The following is a 17,661-nucleotide window of genomic DNA, read 5'->3' as shown; positions in this document are numbered from 1 at the left end:
CAAATTAGATTCGATGCAAAATAAAAAAGAAAAAATGAGAAAAAATGAGAACAAAAAGAAAAAATAAACCCTATGTTATATGCACTTCAAACCTAGCAAAAGTAAAAAAAACTACTATTCTGCCCTAGAGTATTTTTCAATTTTGAATAATTTTAAATGAAAAAATCATAAAACTCCATCTCTACGATCAAATCCAATTTCCTGTTGATTCAAATCAAAAAATGGCATAGCATTAATGTAATCATTAACAGCCAAGTATTATTATAATATTAGTATTAAAAATTATATTCCATTAAACTAAGCATATGTATCTGAATATACTGTTTGTCTTTATTATACTATTTTAAAGATGTAAGAAAAACAAAAAAACCAATTAACAATGTCAGTACAAACAATTTGTTCTACTTAACTCATATTGTTATGTTCTGACCTTTTCTTAACATTTTATTTTTTAAAAACTACATACCTTCATTCTTTTTATGATAACAAGAATGCACCAGCACCTTCATGTATAGCTTGTGTAATTCTCTGCTGCATTATTTCTTTAGAAGAATATTTAGGTAATTTCAAATAATTAGCACATGTCATAACACTTGGTAAATATTCATCTGGGGTAAGACCAGATTCCGCATGTTTCAAAACAACTGTCAATTTTGGTTTAAGTGCTTTAAATCCTCCAAGAGGTAACTTGGGTGAACCAGTAATAAATTGTAGGAATGCACGTCTTTCTTGGAGATTGAAACTCGACATAATGGATATTAAATTATGAATAGTTGCAGAATCCATGGTGTAACCATGATTGGCTGTAATGCAGGTGTACAAGGTTTCAGTCGACCAATCTTCCTCGACTCTACCAAATAATTCTACTAACTCTTCAGGTGTCAAAATAATTAAATTTGAGTAAGGAAAAACCTTTGAGAATCCTGAGATAAAAGATTTGATTTGATCTTTAACACCTATATCAATAATATAAGAGATAATAGATCTGATATATTGAGTAACATTTCCAACATGTACATTTAATTTTGAACCATTTTTAATTAACTCAATGTCTGAACCTGGTAAGACAAAAGTTAAACACATTTCTTCAATGACTTGTTTATTGTCTTTATGATTATAAATATACCTTAATGATTGGGTCAATGACTTATCCACTAATTTTAAGATGGAAAATCCATCTTCTATATTATTATATTCCACATATGATTTTCCTGCCGCAATCTGGTTAGCTAATCGAAAGAAAACACTATTAAATCGGAAATCCACAATCCTGTTATCAAGAAGAGATCTTGCAATAAAAGTCCCCAGGTAATCGAATAATTCAACAATTTTTTGTTTTTGAGAATCTGTCTCAGCTACTGGTTTTGGGTATAAAAGTCCTGTTACATAATCATTTCCTTCATCAAAATTAGAAGTTCTCCACAAATTTAGCTTTTTTTGGGCAAAGTCCTTGGAAATTGTAGAATAAAATTCTAAAGTAGGTCCTAACCCTGAACCTTCTTCATCTGTATATTGAAATTCTAGAACAGCGGCACTGTTACTATAATCATCCATTATTCTTAGTGCTGCTAATAACATATTCTCTCTCGAAATCAGAATTTTACTTCTTGAAAGACGTCCCAATTGTAATAATGGATCATCGCTACTCAACTGCTTTTCAGCAGTTAGTTTATCTTTCCACAACTGTATTAATCTACCATATCCAAAGGATGTACATTGTAAGAAAAACATTCTACTTTCAAATGGGAATAAGAATGAATATTCCTTAGTTAAGCGTAATGTCCATTCTGGTAAAACACCGCCCACAATGACTAATGGTTCATCCAGCTGTCTTGCTAATTTTGCGCTTAATTTAGAATTAACAAAATAATCATCATTTTGGAAACAAACTCTTAACACTCTCAAAACTTTCATAATATCTTCTGTAGCTTGATTTGTTTCAGAACCAAATGATTCAATATTATCATATATATTACACAAAGGATCTTCCTTTTCTTCATCTCCTTCTTCATTTTCCATATCATAATCTTCGTCTTCAGGGTTGCTTTTTGCTCCTAAGTCGACTATTTTAGTATTATCTTTTTCATATATTTTGAAATGAATATTCTGAATATCGTTCCATAAGTCTCTTACGTTCTTATCCTCTTTTTTGTATAAAATTTTAAATAGAGCACCAAAAATGGTATCCTTACTATCAATTTCCTCATCATTATAGTAGAATTTTAAGACAGATTCTTTAATTGATTTAGCATTAGAGAATGATTCGCCATTATTTTCTCCTGATCCCTCATCACTTGATGTAGGTATTATTAAACTAAATATTTTTGCTCTGACAGCTCTATCTTTAATGAATGTTTCTAAAACTTTAAACGAGGCAATACAATGTACTGATACCACAATTGTTGATAATGGTGTAAATGTTTTACTGTCACCGTCATAGTGTAAATGGATTTTGATTTGTTTGCCAAGAGATTCCATTCCTCTTTCTTCACCTTGAAGGCCTGAGTCAATAATGGAAAAAGATTCAACTCGAGTTAACGCAGATTGGAATATTTTAATGAGTTCTACCAAATTATCGCCAAATGCAGTCTTTACAGCACTCTGTAAGTTGGTAGTCCAATTAAGATTTAATTCAGATAATTTATTTGCTATAATGGTAGGTAATTGATTGGATACTAACTCAAATCCAGATAATACTGTATGCCTTTGAAAAATACAATCATTCACAGCAAGCAAGAATCGATATACGTCATCATAGGAGCCTGGATCAACATGCATTTCTTCTAGAGTCTTAACCATATTTTTTGTCATTTCATCTTCCTCATATGTAATTTCCCCTGATGAGTCTACCATTGACAAAATTAATTCTGCAGATTCAACTACAATATCTAACATTTCTCCACTAGTTAGTTTATTTAAGAATTTAAATTTCAACTTCCTGGGAAGAACTTCTTTTGGAATATCTCTGTCATCTAAATAAATATTATCTTCCTCTTCTTCTTCTTCTTCATGTTCTGTATTTTGATCCAATTCATCAGAATACTCACGGTATTCTCTATCTGAAAATTCAGGCTCTTGATTTGAAGAGACCTCATTCTTCTCTTGAAATTTTAAAACATCTTGATTGATACTCTTTATAGTGTCATAAATACCCTCTTTCTTGAAGGGAATTGTGAAAATACATAAAAAGTTTCTTTCTAATACTTTAACTATAGATAGTAATCCAATAATTAATACTCCAACTTCATAAGGATTAGATGTCCCATTTTCTAGGAAATTTTTAGATTGTGCCAAAGAGGCGCCCAACAACTTAATAAAATAATCTACCGAATATTTTGCTACGTCAGTATTCATATATGTGGCAATTCTGGTTAAACCAATTAAAACATTACGACGGGTACTAAAATTGATTGTGTTAATATAAATTTCACACAGCATTGGAATCAATTTTTCAAGTAAATGACTAATTTCTTTAACCTCTTTAAAATTACTGAAGAAATCTGTATCGTTATCACGGAAATTGGTATTTTTGACAGTCAAAAGTTGTTCTACTTCAGGAGGAAATAGTAAGACAAGAAATCTTGAGATCGAATTCAATAAATTCTTAGGAACGAACATGATAGTTTCATGTAAACTAGCATTTGAATTTTTTCCATACTGATATAAACACTTTTCCAACGTTATGGATAAATTAGGGGATTTCAATATTGTATGAGCAATCTTGGGGCAGTGACTGACAATTAGTGCTAGAATATCTAAACATTTCAGTTTCCCGTCTAATGCAGTGTCACTATTGGAAATCAATTCAATTAGGTGTTGGGTGATTTCTGTAGTAAATAATGATTCCAGCATATCTACATCCTTTATTCCACCACATATACCATATAGAGTATCAAGTAACCTTGAGACAATGGTTTGGTCAGTGCAATTAACAAAAATTGGTTTTAGAGTCAAAAATAAATCCTCAATTGTCTCGAAATCTGAGTTTTTGACAATGGCACATGCATTGGCTATAATTGCTACAGATTTTCTTTGAGCATGAATAGTAAAAAAATCAAAATATTGGATGTAGGAAGATAATTGTCCATTATGTAAAATATCTCTTCCACATAGTCTTGACAACAATTCCAAAGTTTCCAAGACTTGTTCCGCTAAATCAATGTAACTAATCTCAGTTAATTTGCTTTGTAAGAATTGAATGATATCCTTATCTACAGCAACAGACATGCTCTCAGGATGAACTTCAAAAATGTTGTACAAACATCTACAACATTGTAACTGTAATTCTAACTCATCTCTTAATTTAAATGATCCTAAAATATTAACTAAAGCATGTAAGAGTCTCTTTATGGGGAAAATCCTTTCAATAATAATTTGATTGACCATTAATAAATTCTCTGATAATTCAATAATGCTTTCCATGGCAAAATAAGGATCACTTTCTGCATTTTCCACATTATCTACTAATTTTGCCATTCTAGCACTTCTACTGTTTGCATCACTACGATTCCTTAGACCTGCATCACCCGCTGACCCCATCATCGATAATAATTCAGGTAGGACTTCAGATAAGTTCATTCTCCCATTTTCATCATGGACTTCATGAGTACCCGAACGATGTTCATTATTTCTCATATGTTGTCTTAAAGTGTTCATAAAATCACGAGAAGACATTCCGGGCCCAAAAAATTCATGTTCTTCTTCGTCAGTCTCATCTCTATCGATTATTTCATTAATATCCCTTTCATGTTCGGAATCCTGATCTTCATCACTACCATAATGATCCTCGTAAAGAAACTCATTTCCAGAATTGCTGTCCTGACTATCATCGTGAGAAATATTCCATTCAACCTCTGACTCATGGTGTGGGAAATCATTATCGCCACTGTCATGGGTCTCAAAATTATCTTGATTACCATGACTACTAGTCCATGATTCACACTCTTCGTGATTCATTTTTGACGGCTAGTATTTAAGTAAAGATATATGAATTAGTTGTCTATTTATGCTGATATAATTTCTTAATTCGGAATATATTTGCTTCTTAATAATTTTGTGTAGGTGTGCTTTGACTTATAAATTTAATATAATATATTACTATGTATTATTTTGTTCTTTTCTTCACCGCTCTTTCTTGCGTAATTTTTTTGTCTCATGATAAAAATAGACCAGAAAATGAAAAGGGAAAAGCATGACAAAGAGCAAATTTTATAGAGAGTGTGTCATAAAATAGAGAGAAGATAGATCAATAAAAGAAATATATAATAAAAGGTTGGGGATTGATATTGTTTAATGAATTAAAAAAAAAACAAGATTTTGGTGGCTATTATGTAGAATTAAAATACTAACAGATAATATATAAAGTTGTTTTATTTTTTCTGACTTCTTGAATGGTGTAAAAATCAATAAGAATGATTATTTCCAGTGCTATTAATAATAAATATTACTAATTCAATCTTATTAGATATATGAAAACTATTTTCATAAATTTTCTAAATTTAAAAAGGTTTCTACGTTATTTAAATGTAAGAAAATAAATATTAAAAGAATAATAAAATGGCATATTAAAATAGAGTATCCATAACTAATTCAGTATTGTCAAACAATTATTCTATTTAATATTGTATTTTTAGTCAATCTTTCTACCTGGCCCATTTACATTTAGGGAGTGGTTGATATAATGTTATGTTAAAAAGGAAATAAAGGATCAACGCTATACATTTTTTATTAATTCCATTGTTACTCTAATCAGTCTATCCTTTATTAGGTATCCATAGTTTATATATGTAAATGTTTTAATCGGTCCTTGTTTTTTATTAGATATATAGATACATAATATTATCAGTGATAATATAACCCGAATAATAGATCACGGTTATGGAGGTTTGAATATATTTTACTGATATATATCTATTTTTCTATAATATTTTATTCTAGTACAATGAATGCAATATTATATTATTACAAAAAAAAAAAAAAAGAAAAAATAAATTGGTGTTCAAGCACATATATATCCTGCCTCATTAATGGAAGTGCTTTACTTTTGTTAAAGTGTTGAAAATTGGTTTGTAATCCTTTTTTTTAAACGTTTGTCTTTGTTTTCTTACTGTTATTGAATAATCTACTCACCTAATACATAACATATATGTATATATATATAGGCATTTCATGTACCATATCGAAAAAATCATTCATTCCTGTTTTTTAAAAGTTTTGGCGATACTTGTATATTTCTCTTCTTTCTTTTCTGTACCATTTTCGTGTTCTTCATCATCTTCGTCTCCACTAGACTCTGCATCACTTCTAACATCTTCATAAACACTTTGTGTGGCCATTCTATAAACAATTCTAAAGATTAAAAACAGCCAATACAATTGAACTAATTGTAATGCGCCAATTAATGTGAAGACGATAGGTTGAGAAATCCAGCATTTATACTGTTGTGTAGCAAAATTTAATCTATAATCACCAACAGTTTTGAATTCAGTAAGGACAGACCAAAGAATCTTTATATTTATATAGTGGCGTGTATAGATCCAAACCGCGATAAATATAAAGAAAAATATTGGGGTAAACCAATAATTCAAATAATTGAAAATTTTACATAAAGCTAACAATAAATCTGATATGTCCATGGTAATATAAATGGGTAGTCCCATCTTTGTGAAATGGAAGACATATGACGACCATACTAACAAAAGTGTCACAATATGATGGTAGATCATTTCTTTGTGATCCTTTCTTGGTTTTTCCAATTGTAGCGCAAGGACACATGCTTGTTGAGCCCAGAATGCTGCTTGACCAAGATAAAATATTTTGAACCAGTATGGATTATTTAAGTCTGGATATGTTTCATACATTGGTTTTGTTTTGAAGAACCAGAGATCTGAATGATACATGATATAAAGACCGAAGGGACTGGATAAAGCATAGTATATGACGTAAAATGATTGTTCTTTAATTCTTTTTCTTTTATATGTGGCACCTAATATATCAGGTAATGGTTTAATAACAATATCTAGTATAAATTCTCTGAAAAATGTGAAAAATATCATATAATAGAACACAAAACAAAGGTCTTTGATACCTTTGCCATACACGTCTGTTGTACCTGGAACACGATAGGAGATTGCAACAAACATATGTAGGGGATTAGTTTCAGTCAAATTTCCCGATGTCAGATATGCAGAATATACAATTACTAAAACAATTAGTGGTGCAATCCATGGATGTCTATAGTTCATTTCACGAAAGGAGAGCCAGAATTTTTGAAGTAATTCTCTATCATTTTTAGTGATCTGAGATAATGTCTCCATTCTTCTCTGAGATGCATATCTTGATTGTCTTGTGCTGGGTAATCTTGAAACTGTGTCACCCAGGTCGATCCTCCCGACGGAAGATGCCCTTCTGGGTCTAGTTCTTGGTCTTTGCAGTAAATTTATGTTTGACATTTGATGGGAAACAGGTGCAAAAGTTATGAAGATATACAGTAGTATATATGTGTTTTCCTTTTTCTTTGTGTGTATACTTACTGATATATAGAAAATGGCAGATAAACGTGTTTTTATACTAACCGATTACACACTTAGATATATGCTTTCTATTCTATTCTATTTTATTTTGTTTTTTGATTTCTTGTGTATAAAGATAATAACGATTACATAAACAAGAAAGAGATCATTAGGCGATGGGACCAGGAAATATAGTTGTTAGAGGAAAAGTTTCATTTGCTTTCTCCTTACAAAAAATTTCATCTTTAAATTGTTATACCTTTGTTTGTTTTTTTTTGACAGAACAAAAAATTGGTGCCTGTTCCGTTCTGCTCCGTTTTCTTTTTTTTTTTTTTTATTTTCTTTTCTGCTTTATTTTAATGCATGTCATAAGTTTTACACAAAGTGTCAAAAAAAAAAAAAAGATAAGGTTGATAATATTAATGGCCGTAAATCTTTATTTACTTGTCTTTGAAAATTAATAGGTTTATCGAAGATAATTGACACATGTCCAGAAAAATCAGTGCTATACTTATAAAAACAACATATGGTGTTGTTAATATTATATTGATCTTAATACACCCAAAAATACATGAATATTATAAAAGATGGGAAACGACAGTAGTCAATTGCTACAATACGAAATAGATTAAGAATTACAATAGAGACTTCCATGTTTTTTTTTTGTTTTTTATCTTCATTTTTTCTCGTCATTCATTTCATTGTCTTCAAAACTGATTTCGGAGCTGGATTCTGAATCACTATTTGAATCCTTTTCTACATCACTTCTAATGTCAACATAGTTATTCATTGTGAGTATTCTGTAAAGTACTTTCAAAATTAAGAAAAACCAATACAATTGTACCAACTGTAATGCACCAATCAAGGTGAAAACAATAGGTAGCGATATCCAGCATTTGTACTGTTGTGTAGCAAAATTTAAGGTGTAATCACCCACGATTCTGAATTCAGTGAGAACAGACCAAAGAATCTTTATGTTAACATAGTGACGAAGATAAACCCAGGAGCAAACAAATATTGTGAATGCATATGGTGTCAATGGAGAATCTATATAATTAAGATCTTTTGATAAGGCAAACAATAAATCTGACACATCCATGGTAATATAAATGGGTAGTCCCATCTTTGTGAAATGGAAGACATATGACGACCATACTAACAAAAGTGTCACAATATGATGGTAGATCATTTCTTTGTGATCCTTTCTTGGTTTTTCCAATTGTAGCGCAAGGACACATGCTTGTTGAGCCCAGAATGCTGCTTGACCAAGATAAAATATTTTGAACCAGTATGGATTATTTAAGTCTGGATATGTTTCATACATTGGTTTTGTTTTGAAGAACCAGAGATCTGAATGATACATGATATAAAGACCGAAGGGGCTTGACAGAGAATAATATATTATATAGAAAGTCTGTTCCATTATTCTTTTGCTTTTATTTGTTGCACCTAGCCATATTGGGTAACGGTCTAATAACGATATCTAATAGAAATTCTCTGAAAAATGTGAAAAATATCATATAATAGAACACAAAACAAAGGTCTTTGATACCTTTGCCATACACGTCTGTTGTACCTGGAACACGATAGGAGATTGCAACAAACATATGTAGGGGATTAGTTTCAGTCAAATTTCCCGATGTCATATATGCAGAATATACAATTATTAATATGATTAAAGGTAAAATCCATGCATGTCTATAATTCATTTCAAGGAAGGAAAGCCAAAATTTTTGCGATACATTAGTATTTGAATCAGATAATTTATGCAAACGTTTACGTGATTCTGTTTTAGCTGCTCTTGTGGTATTCATGGTAACCAAACCTGGTATTGTGTCACCCATATTAATGTTTCCAACTGAACTAGTTCGCCTTGAGCGAGCAGAACCTTGTCGTACCAATAACCCACCGGTTGTTGTCCTTGTTTTAAAAGGATTTATTTTTGGCATATGCGTTATTGTTGTTAGAGATTGGTATGTTTGTGCTTGTTTATTTCTACTGATATTAATTATGATAATAATATGTATATATGAAATTATTAATTCGAAGTTTGAAATGTCAAAGATATGAAAATTGTTTAAACAATTATATATATAACTTCACATAAAATCACAAGCAACTTAGATGTAACATCTGATAAAGAAAGAAAGAGGAAAAGATAAAAGAAAAGACAAAGAAATCAAGATAACTGAAGTATACGATAAATAAACAGAGGCATGGTTTTAAAAAAGAAGAAAGAAAACAGCATTTATTCTCTTTTTATAAATTGAATAGAGTCATAATATAACATCTCTTGTTTCTTTTTTCGTGTCTTTTTTTTATTATTTCTTTTTATTTATTTATTCATCACGTAGGCTTACCATTAGTTAATGATAAAAGCATTCAAGTCTCTAGTAATGGGTGAACAAAACTTTGTTACATGCACACACACACACATACAGAGAGATAAATATGTATAATATACAATATAGCCCGTGACAATAGCAAACTACTGATGATTATGCAACATTCTTTCCTCGAGCCATTCTGAAATTCTGAAATGAGTAAAGCCTAATAAGATATTATGGATGTGGGGTATACTCATGTGAAAGATAAAAAAGAAAAAAAAAAAAAAGTGAAGTTCTTTTGCAAACGACACAATAATATATGAAAAAAAAGAAAGAAAGAAAGAAACAGAAAAAGAGACAAGAAACAAGAAACAAGAATCAAAGCAGAAATCTGGGTACTTTATAACATTACGTCATACATTCAGTCAAGGCTTATATTCCATTTCTTTGTTGTTGTATATTGTTCTGCAACAATGTAATTTATTCCTAGACAATAGCATCGTTTAATCTGTTTTTGTTTTATTTTATTTTATTTTGATTTTTCTGTTTCGTGGTGTTTTCTTTTTTTTCTTTTCTTTTTTTTCCATGTAAAGCTGGCTCGTTTCATTTTGATATATACGAAGAAAGCAGTAGTGTGTTTAGTTGTGTAAACAGGCAAATACAACTATGTTTGAGAAACATAGTTGTTTCTTATCAGTTGAGCAGCCAATATTCCTTCTTTTAAATCGTTGTAACAACAACAACAACATGTAGAATACAGAATGTAAGTGGGCAAATGTACACCCCATCTCATACTCAGAAAAGAATAGAGAGAGAAGTTAGAGAACAAAGTTTCGACACTTACCCAATATTTTTGTCTGGTAAACTCTTTCTCTCTCTTTCTACATATATATAATATATAATATATCATCCATGTTATTATATATACATGCATTGTAAAAATATCAAATTTTGCGTGCACATAGCAAATTATCAGAAACCAGTCTTTCTAACACCCAGACATCTTGATTCTTGTATGATAAAAAATGGGGTCAATCTAAAAAAAAAGAAACAAATCAAAGAAATCAAATGTAGGGAGAACAGAAGGAAAGAGAAGGATAGAGAATGTAATTTTCTATTAAGGTAAATGTTGGTTTAATATTATATTATTATATATATACTATCGAATAGATACACATTCAAGTAAATTTATCGTTATAAATTATTCATGTATATAATAAATACATATATATATATATTTGTTTTAAGATAAATAAAGTAAACTAACGATTAACTGAGTTGCCACCTAATTTCTACAAAACTAATCATTATCCAGACATGTCGCAAAAAATAAAATTAAATCAGGCTGTGCTAAAAGCAACTGATGCTACATTAACTGCAGACAATTGGCAAAGAATCATGAATGTATGTGATATAGTGAGGATGGACCCTGAAGATAATAGCAAAATCGTGATCCAATGTTTAGAGAAACGATTTGAACAAAAAGACGCAAATGTCATCTTAAGAACTATTTCCTTGACAATTGCCCTTGCAGAGAATTGTGGGTCTAGGTTGCAGCAAGAAATTAGTTCTAAACATTTTACAAACATCTTATACAGTTTAATAGAGAATCAACAGGTGCATATCACTTTGAAAAAAGCTTTGGCCAAGTGTGTTGAACAATTGGCAGGAAGTTTTAAAAATGATCCGTCTTTAAAATCAATGAACGATATTTATAGAAAGCTTTTAAAGCATCATAGTGAATTGTTAGGCAAATCTAATGAAAATAATTCTGCTTCCTATACTTTTGAGAAAAAGCAAACAAATAGAGTAGAAAACGAATTAAAAGAGGAAGATAAGGAGTTAGCAGAGGCCATAAGACTATCCTTACAAGAATATGAACTAGCCAAAAAGAAAAATGAATCTATATCTAAAAATATCGATAAAGACAACAGTACTATTGCCATCGATAATAACATGAACAATATAAATGCTCAAATAAGGCAAGAATCGATAAATAAAAAGTCACAATTAAGAAGAGTGAAAGCCATGTATGATTTGAATTCAAAAGAACCTGATGAATTATCTTTTCGCAAAGGTGATATAATTGTTGTATTAGAACAAGTTTATCGTGATTGGTGGCGTGGTAGTTTACATGGCAAGATTGGTATTTTCCCAATTAATTATGTAACGCCTTTAGAACAAAATGATATTGTTGAAAACACTATACATAATAAAGAAATGGAGACCAAAATACTCAATTCTAAAGATAAGATTGATCAATTAAATCTTAAATTACAAAATTCAAATGGCGATGTCTCTATACTAAGTGATGATTCTGTAAATTCATTATATGGGGAAGTAACACCAATGAGACCAGAGATAACAAAATTGATTGGGAAATATGCGGATGAAAGAGATAAATTAGCGTCTTTATATCAACTTTTAGCTAATGCAGAGGCCACATATAATGATATCATGAAGAGAACAACATCTGCATATGTAAATCCTATGTATAATCAACCACCAGTACTATCACAATCACAATTACAGTACAATCCTATAACTCAGCAACAACAATTCACTAATACTAATATTCCTCCACAACAATATCCTAATTTCCCTCCACAACATCTACCTCCATCTTATCAATGATATAGATATGCATACTGATATATAGATAGATAGATAGATAGATAGATAGATAGATAGATATATTGATAGATATATTAAATGACATATGGGATACTTTAAATATCTTTTATTAAGGTTTTTTTTTACATATATGCAAAAGTTATATAATAAAGGAATTATTCCCTATTCGAAAAAAAAAAAAAAAAAAGATCGCATAATGATTTATTTTGTATAACGTTAAAAGTTACATATATACATAAGATAAATAAGTAGAAAAGAAAGTAAGAGAGTAGAAAAACGCGTAGTCAATTTACAGTATAAGAGAAGGGCCAAAAAGAAAGTTACAAGCCAATTGTGGTCTATTAAGAAGCAATATTTATATTCAAAAGTCTGCTGAGAATTGACAAAAATTTTTCCAAACTTACTAATTATAAACACAAATATAAATATATTTACTTTCAAATAATAAATATATTGTTAATTCCTAGATCCTTCTTTTCGTTATTATTTTTTGTTTAATTGCTTATAATTACAAATATGTCTGAATTCAAAACGGTCATCCAAAATATTATTAATGATGCCTCCCCAGGTGAATTAGAACCCATTTTCAATGATTTATTGACCATTTCAGGGGTTAATGGAAAGGATACCATTCTTAATACCATCCGTGAATACAACAAAGAACGTGGGACTATTGTTCATTTGAATGACAATGGAAAACTCATCATATCTAATTATAATCAATTTCAAAATGAAGAAGAAGAAGATACTAAGGATATATTTATTGATTATAATAATAATGGGCAGATTGTTAAAATAGACCCAATAACTTTAAAAGGTACAATATTAGATAGTTCTGCAGAAACGAAATCTATTCCAATTGACACTGCTTTGAAACAATATGTTGAAAAGAATTTCCCAGGAACATATTCTATTGCCATGTATCCATATAATAATGAGGGTAAATACATTATTTATATTATTAGTGATAAATATAATGAATCAAATTTTTGGAATGGTCAATGGAGATCACACTATATAGTAGATATGGATAAGAATACTGTGGAAGAAGGGGAAATTAATGTTGATGTTCATTATTATGAAGATGGTAATGTCAGATTCCAATCAAATAAAAAATATACAAATGATTTAGATAGTGATCAGTCTATCGTTGATCTTATTGAAAAATGGGAGACAGATTTTACTAATGAATTATATAAACAGTTTGAAAACTTGAATCAAAAACAATTCAAAGGTTTAAGAAGAAAATTACCTGTGACTAGATCTAAAGTTAATTGGGGGAAAGCCATTGGCAATTATAGACTAGGAAAGGATGCAGCTTCTAGATAAAAATATAACATTATTTTATCTCTTAGCTGATTTGTACTTTTTATTTTATATTATTTTTACAAAAAAACACGTACTATATGAGTGGAATATCTAAGTTTTATATCTGCCGCCTTTATCTTTTTTTAATTGATGATTCATTGTTACTTTTGTTGTGATTTATTTACTTTGACTACAATTAATTAAAACAGCCATATTTATATCATTTAGATGCAAATTATCAAATAGTACAATTAAAATAATTTAAATAAGGTATATATTATGAAAAAAATTAGTAATGCTAACCCTACCATTTTCCAAACACTGTTCCCCATATTCATGGTCCTTGCTAGCCTTGATGCAGAGTCCTTGATATTACTTGCCATTATTGTAAAGGAATCATTTAACTGATTCAAAAGTGAATCATCATTAATTGCCTGTTGATTTATGTCTTCATTAATACCTCTGAAAGTTGCCAGTTTATTTGCCAGATTATTTAATCTTTCATCATTCTAATTTAATTGTTGAATAAAATAAAATATAATAGAATAGAGTAAAATAAGTAAATAAAAGCGATCGACCCTTCAAAAATAGTTAGTAATAAAGCTTTAAATGATATTAAAAGAGAGATGATGTATCTTCTTTCAAAACTCTAAATAAACATACATTTGATTCCATTTGGAAATATCTACTGTTTGACATTGTTGCTATAGTTTAAAGTGTATATTGTGTTTTTGGACGTGGGATAATAGATATCTGTATATATATATATGTGTGTGTGTATAATAACAAATACAAAAAAACACCTCTAATCTTTGCGTATCAATGCGTTTAAAAATGTATATTAAGATAGTTTTCCCTAAATATGTATTTATACGCTTTATCTAGTCAATATTTATATATGTATATGTGTTGCATTACTGTACAATACTTTTTGTTCCTTACTATATGTGTATGTTTTATTATATTCTTCCTCATCTGTGCTCTTTGATTTTTTTTCTTGAGAAACATAAGTGTAGTTTAGTTTGAAGAAGCGAAGTTATATGTTATCTTGTGCATTTTGTAACCTTTATACCCTTAAAGACTGAGTATGAACAGAATATGACAAGACAGTGGAGTACAAACGGTAACAAGAATTAAGAAGTCGAATAGAGTACTATATTACAAGCTGGTCTAGTTTACTAAAACACATAATTGTAAAACAGTCCTTTAATCCATTACTTACTATCATTTTTTAAGACCTGCTAATGTTGTATTATAGAAAGCATGTAATAAGATACCGAATATATACATATATATGCATATAGGTTTGTGTGTGTGTAGATATTTATAAGCAATTTGGGTTAGTCAGTCGTAAAAAGTTGTTCGCATTTCATTAAGATCCCTTAACGGTAACTAGGCGTGTTACCAGGTCCTAATACTCAATCGCAAATTATATCATCATTCACCCAGGAAAAAGAAAACATAATAAAACACATTACAATAATATAACTAGATAAACAAGTTATGTTATTATACAGTGGTTATAAATCTTTATAATCACTCAAATATGCAGTTGTACGATGTTTTAATCATCCATTGATTTGACGTAGCACAGCATAATACAAGGGCCTATCTCTATCCAGTTAAAATTATCGTGGCAATTCCTTCCTTCGTGAAGGAAAAGGGCATTAGTAAGGCCAGATAAGCAACTAAAACAAACATCATTCTTCAGGGTTTGCTTATACTGGGAATGAAAACTAATGCTTCCGCAGTGACAGGCTAAAAGAGGAGAAGACAGTACTGTAAAACAGCAACTATTTATACAACTGCGGTTTTCGCAATATAGTTTTTTTCTAGTTCAAAAAAAAAATACAAAAATGGGAAATGGAAAAAAATATATATATGTATATATAAATATACGTGGAATATAAGTTATATGAAAAAATAAGAGCTTGTGACTGTTTTAAAACATCCAGACATTTTCTTATTTTTTGACAGTAAATGCTTTTTTAGGGAAATTTACAAGAAAAAAAGCATGCATCGGAAAACTAGCATTTGCTAAAATTGGAATATTCTGACGATTTTCTTCCTTGTTCAGTAAAGCAAACTCTAATTAATTCCCTGGCATAAACACAATTGGATCATGTAATAGAGTCACTCTATTTTGGCAAGAAGGAAGTCGCCTGGGTGATTAGAGCAATTTCTTAACAAGACTGGGGTAGACTCCTTTCATTCCCAAAGGCCGTACACAACAAACTCATATGCTCTGTCTCTCTGTTTCCCTGTATATGTCTTTCTCTGTATGTCTCATTCTCCCTCTCCCCATTCTCCCCACTTCACTTCCCACCATTACACATTCAGTGTATTCTTACCTTGTTTATCCAACAAATGTTTCAAGTTGAATTCTTTGACACGGCAGCATCACTTTGCCAGAGTCGCTTGATTCTAACACTTCGCACAACTCCCAACGTTGTTCCCTATGGTCAGGCTTCTTAGTGTGTAATCCTAACAAACTTGGTACGATGGGACCATTAGACTCAGACTTGTTCTTCCATGGAAGGGACGGCAGAGAGTTTGGCTTTGACCCCTCTACAATCACCTATTAACTTATTCATTGTACTATCTAGGGTCACTATTGGTGAACTATTGATACATTTGGATATTGTTCTCAATATCTTGATTGTTATATACTATTTTTGCATAGGTATTTCAGGATGTAGTGCTTACTCTCTATATACCGAAACCCCTTCCAATAAGATAAGCAATCCAAAAATGTCCACTGATTCTATTGTTAAGACCTCTAACTGGAGATTAGTCGAAGTTGGTCGTGTTGTTCTTGTCAAGAACACTGGTAAATTAGCTACCATTGTTGAAATCATTGATCAAAAGAAGGTATGTTACAAGATGGAAGAACCCTATCTTTAATGTTAAATTAACTAAGGTTGGGATAAAAGAGGTGCGGGATAAACTAAAGATTGAACTTATATTTGATATAATGTTTATACATAAAGAAAAGGATAATGACAGTAAAGATAAAGATAATAATATTAATGTCAATATTAGAAAATATAACTGAAAGATGTTTCAGACTTTTTGAGAAACATGTAGATATAATATTAATTTTTTGATCGTATTTGTTTGTGTGTTCCAGGAGATACTCTGAGATTTATTTGTTAGTGCAATTTATAGGATCTTGAATATGACAGCACCAGTACTTTCAATTTGCCAAAAAAGAAAACTTTAATCCTCACTAGTGTTAGTTTATTAGTTTAGAATTGTTCTTGTTCTTTTTTACTAACAATGTAATATCATATTTGAAAAAAAAAAAGAAAGGGAGAGAGAAAATAACTCTGTTTTACTTTTTTTGTTCTTATTTATTTTATTTTATTTTATAACAGGTCTTAATCGATGGTCCAGAAACTGGTGTCCAAAGACAATCCATCCACTTAGGTCAAGTTGTCTTAACTCCATTAACCTTCGCTTTACCAAGAGGTGCTAGAACTGCCACTGTTGCTAGGAAGTTCGCTGCAGCCGGTATTGTTGAAAAGTGGAACCAATCTTCTTGGGCTAAGAAGATTGCTCAACGTGAAAGAAGAGCTGCTTTAACTGATTTCGAAAGATTCCAAGTCATGGTCTTAAGAAAGCAAAAGAGATACGCTGTCAAGAAGGCTTTAGCTAAGGCTTAAATTAGTTGAAACGGTATATTCTATATATAAAATTTTTTAAAATATATGTATAAAATTATAATCAATTCATTATTCACGTTATCGTCTTTATGAAACGTTCATAGGGGATGTTTGTGTACGTTGATTATGTAGACAGGTTATATATGGACACATGTGTATATATATGTGGTTATATACTGATAAATTACATGTTTCTCGCTGATTCAACTGACGTGT

The 17,661-nt window shown here is 30.2% G+C and overlaps 7 protein-coding genes across 7 annotated transcripts; 3 read left to right on the top strand and 4 right to left on the bottom strand.

Moving 5' to 3' along the window:
- Positions 1 to 477: 477 nt before the first annotated feature.
- UFD4 (putative ubiquitin-protein ligase UFD4) lies at positions 478 to 4,956 on the bottom strand (the record flags this gene model as incomplete). The annotated part of the gene is made up of 1 exon (XM_064859572.1): positions 478 to 4,956. One exon carries the CDS (start codon positions 4,954 to 4,956, stop codon positions 478 to 480), a length of 4,479 nt encoding a protein of 1,492 aa, XP_064713528.1.
- Positions 4,957 to 6,191: 1,235 nt separating this feature from the next.
- Positions 6,192 to 7,451, bottom strand: PWA37_003031 (TLC domain-containing protein; the record flags this gene model as incomplete). Its single annotated transcript, XM_064859571.1, has 1 exon — positions 6,192 to 7,451. The coding sequence occupies one exon, from the start codon at positions 7,449 to 7,451 to the stop codon at positions 6,192 to 6,194; it is 1,260 nt and encodes a 419-aa protein (XP_064713527.1).
- Positions 7,452 to 8,187: 736 nt separating this feature from the next.
- PWA37_003030 (uncharacterized protein) lies at positions 8,188 to 8,934 on the bottom strand (the record flags this gene model as incomplete). Its single annotated transcript, XM_064859570.1, has 1 exon — positions 8,188 to 8,934. One exon carries the CDS (start codon positions 8,932 to 8,934, stop codon positions 8,188 to 8,190), a length of 747 nt encoding a protein of 248 aa, XP_064713526.1.
- A 2,221-nt stretch (positions 8,935 to 11,155) lies between these two features.
- Positions 11,156 to 12,472, top strand: HSE1 (ESCRT-0 subunit protein HSE1; the record flags this gene model as incomplete). The annotated part of the gene is made up of 1 exon (XM_064859569.1): positions 11,156 to 12,472. One exon carries the CDS (start codon positions 11,156 to 11,158, stop codon positions 12,470 to 12,472), a length of 1,317 nt encoding a protein of 438 aa, XP_064713525.1.
- Positions 12,473 to 12,988: 516 nt separating this feature from the next.
- On the top strand, positions 12,989 to 13,801 carry CAP1 (Cap1p; the record flags this gene model as incomplete). The annotated part of the gene is made up of 1 exon (XM_064859568.1): positions 12,989 to 13,801. One exon carries the CDS (start codon positions 12,989 to 12,991, stop codon positions 13,799 to 13,801), a length of 813 nt encoding a protein of 270 aa, XP_064713524.1.
- A 230-nt stretch (positions 13,802 to 14,031) lies between these two features.
- On the bottom strand, positions 14,032 to 14,455 carry SFT1 (Sft1p; the record flags this gene model as incomplete). Its single annotated transcript, XM_064859567.1, has 2 exons — positions 14,032 to 14,289; positions 14,444 to 14,455. 2 exons carry the CDS (start codon positions 14,453 to 14,455, stop codon positions 14,032 to 14,034), a joined length of 270 nt encoding a protein of 89 aa, XP_064713523.1.
- Positions 14,456 to 16,531: 2,076 nt separating this feature from the next.
- Positions 16,532 to 17,445, top strand: RPL14A (60S ribosomal protein eL14 RPL14A; the record flags this gene model as incomplete). The annotated part of the gene is made up of 2 exons (XM_064859566.1): positions 16,532 to 16,651; positions 17,158 to 17,445. The coding sequence occupies 2 exons, from the start codon at positions 16,532 to 16,534 to the stop codon at positions 17,443 to 17,445; spliced, it is 408 nt and encodes a 135-aa protein (XP_064713522.1).
- Between the last annotated feature and the right edge of the window lie 216 nt (positions 17,446 to 17,661).

The sequence above is a fragment of the Arxiozyma heterogenica genome (genome assembly GCF_036370985.1).
Source record: "Arxiozyma heterogenica strain weizmannii chromosome Unknown scaffold_26, whole genome shotgun sequence".
In the NCBI taxonomy this organism is placed as follows: domain Eukaryota; kingdom Fungi; phylum Ascomycota; class Saccharomycetes; order Saccharomycetales; family Saccharomycetaceae; genus Arxiozyma; species Arxiozyma heterogenica.
This window is presented reverse-complemented; position numbering and strand designations above follow the sequence as displayed.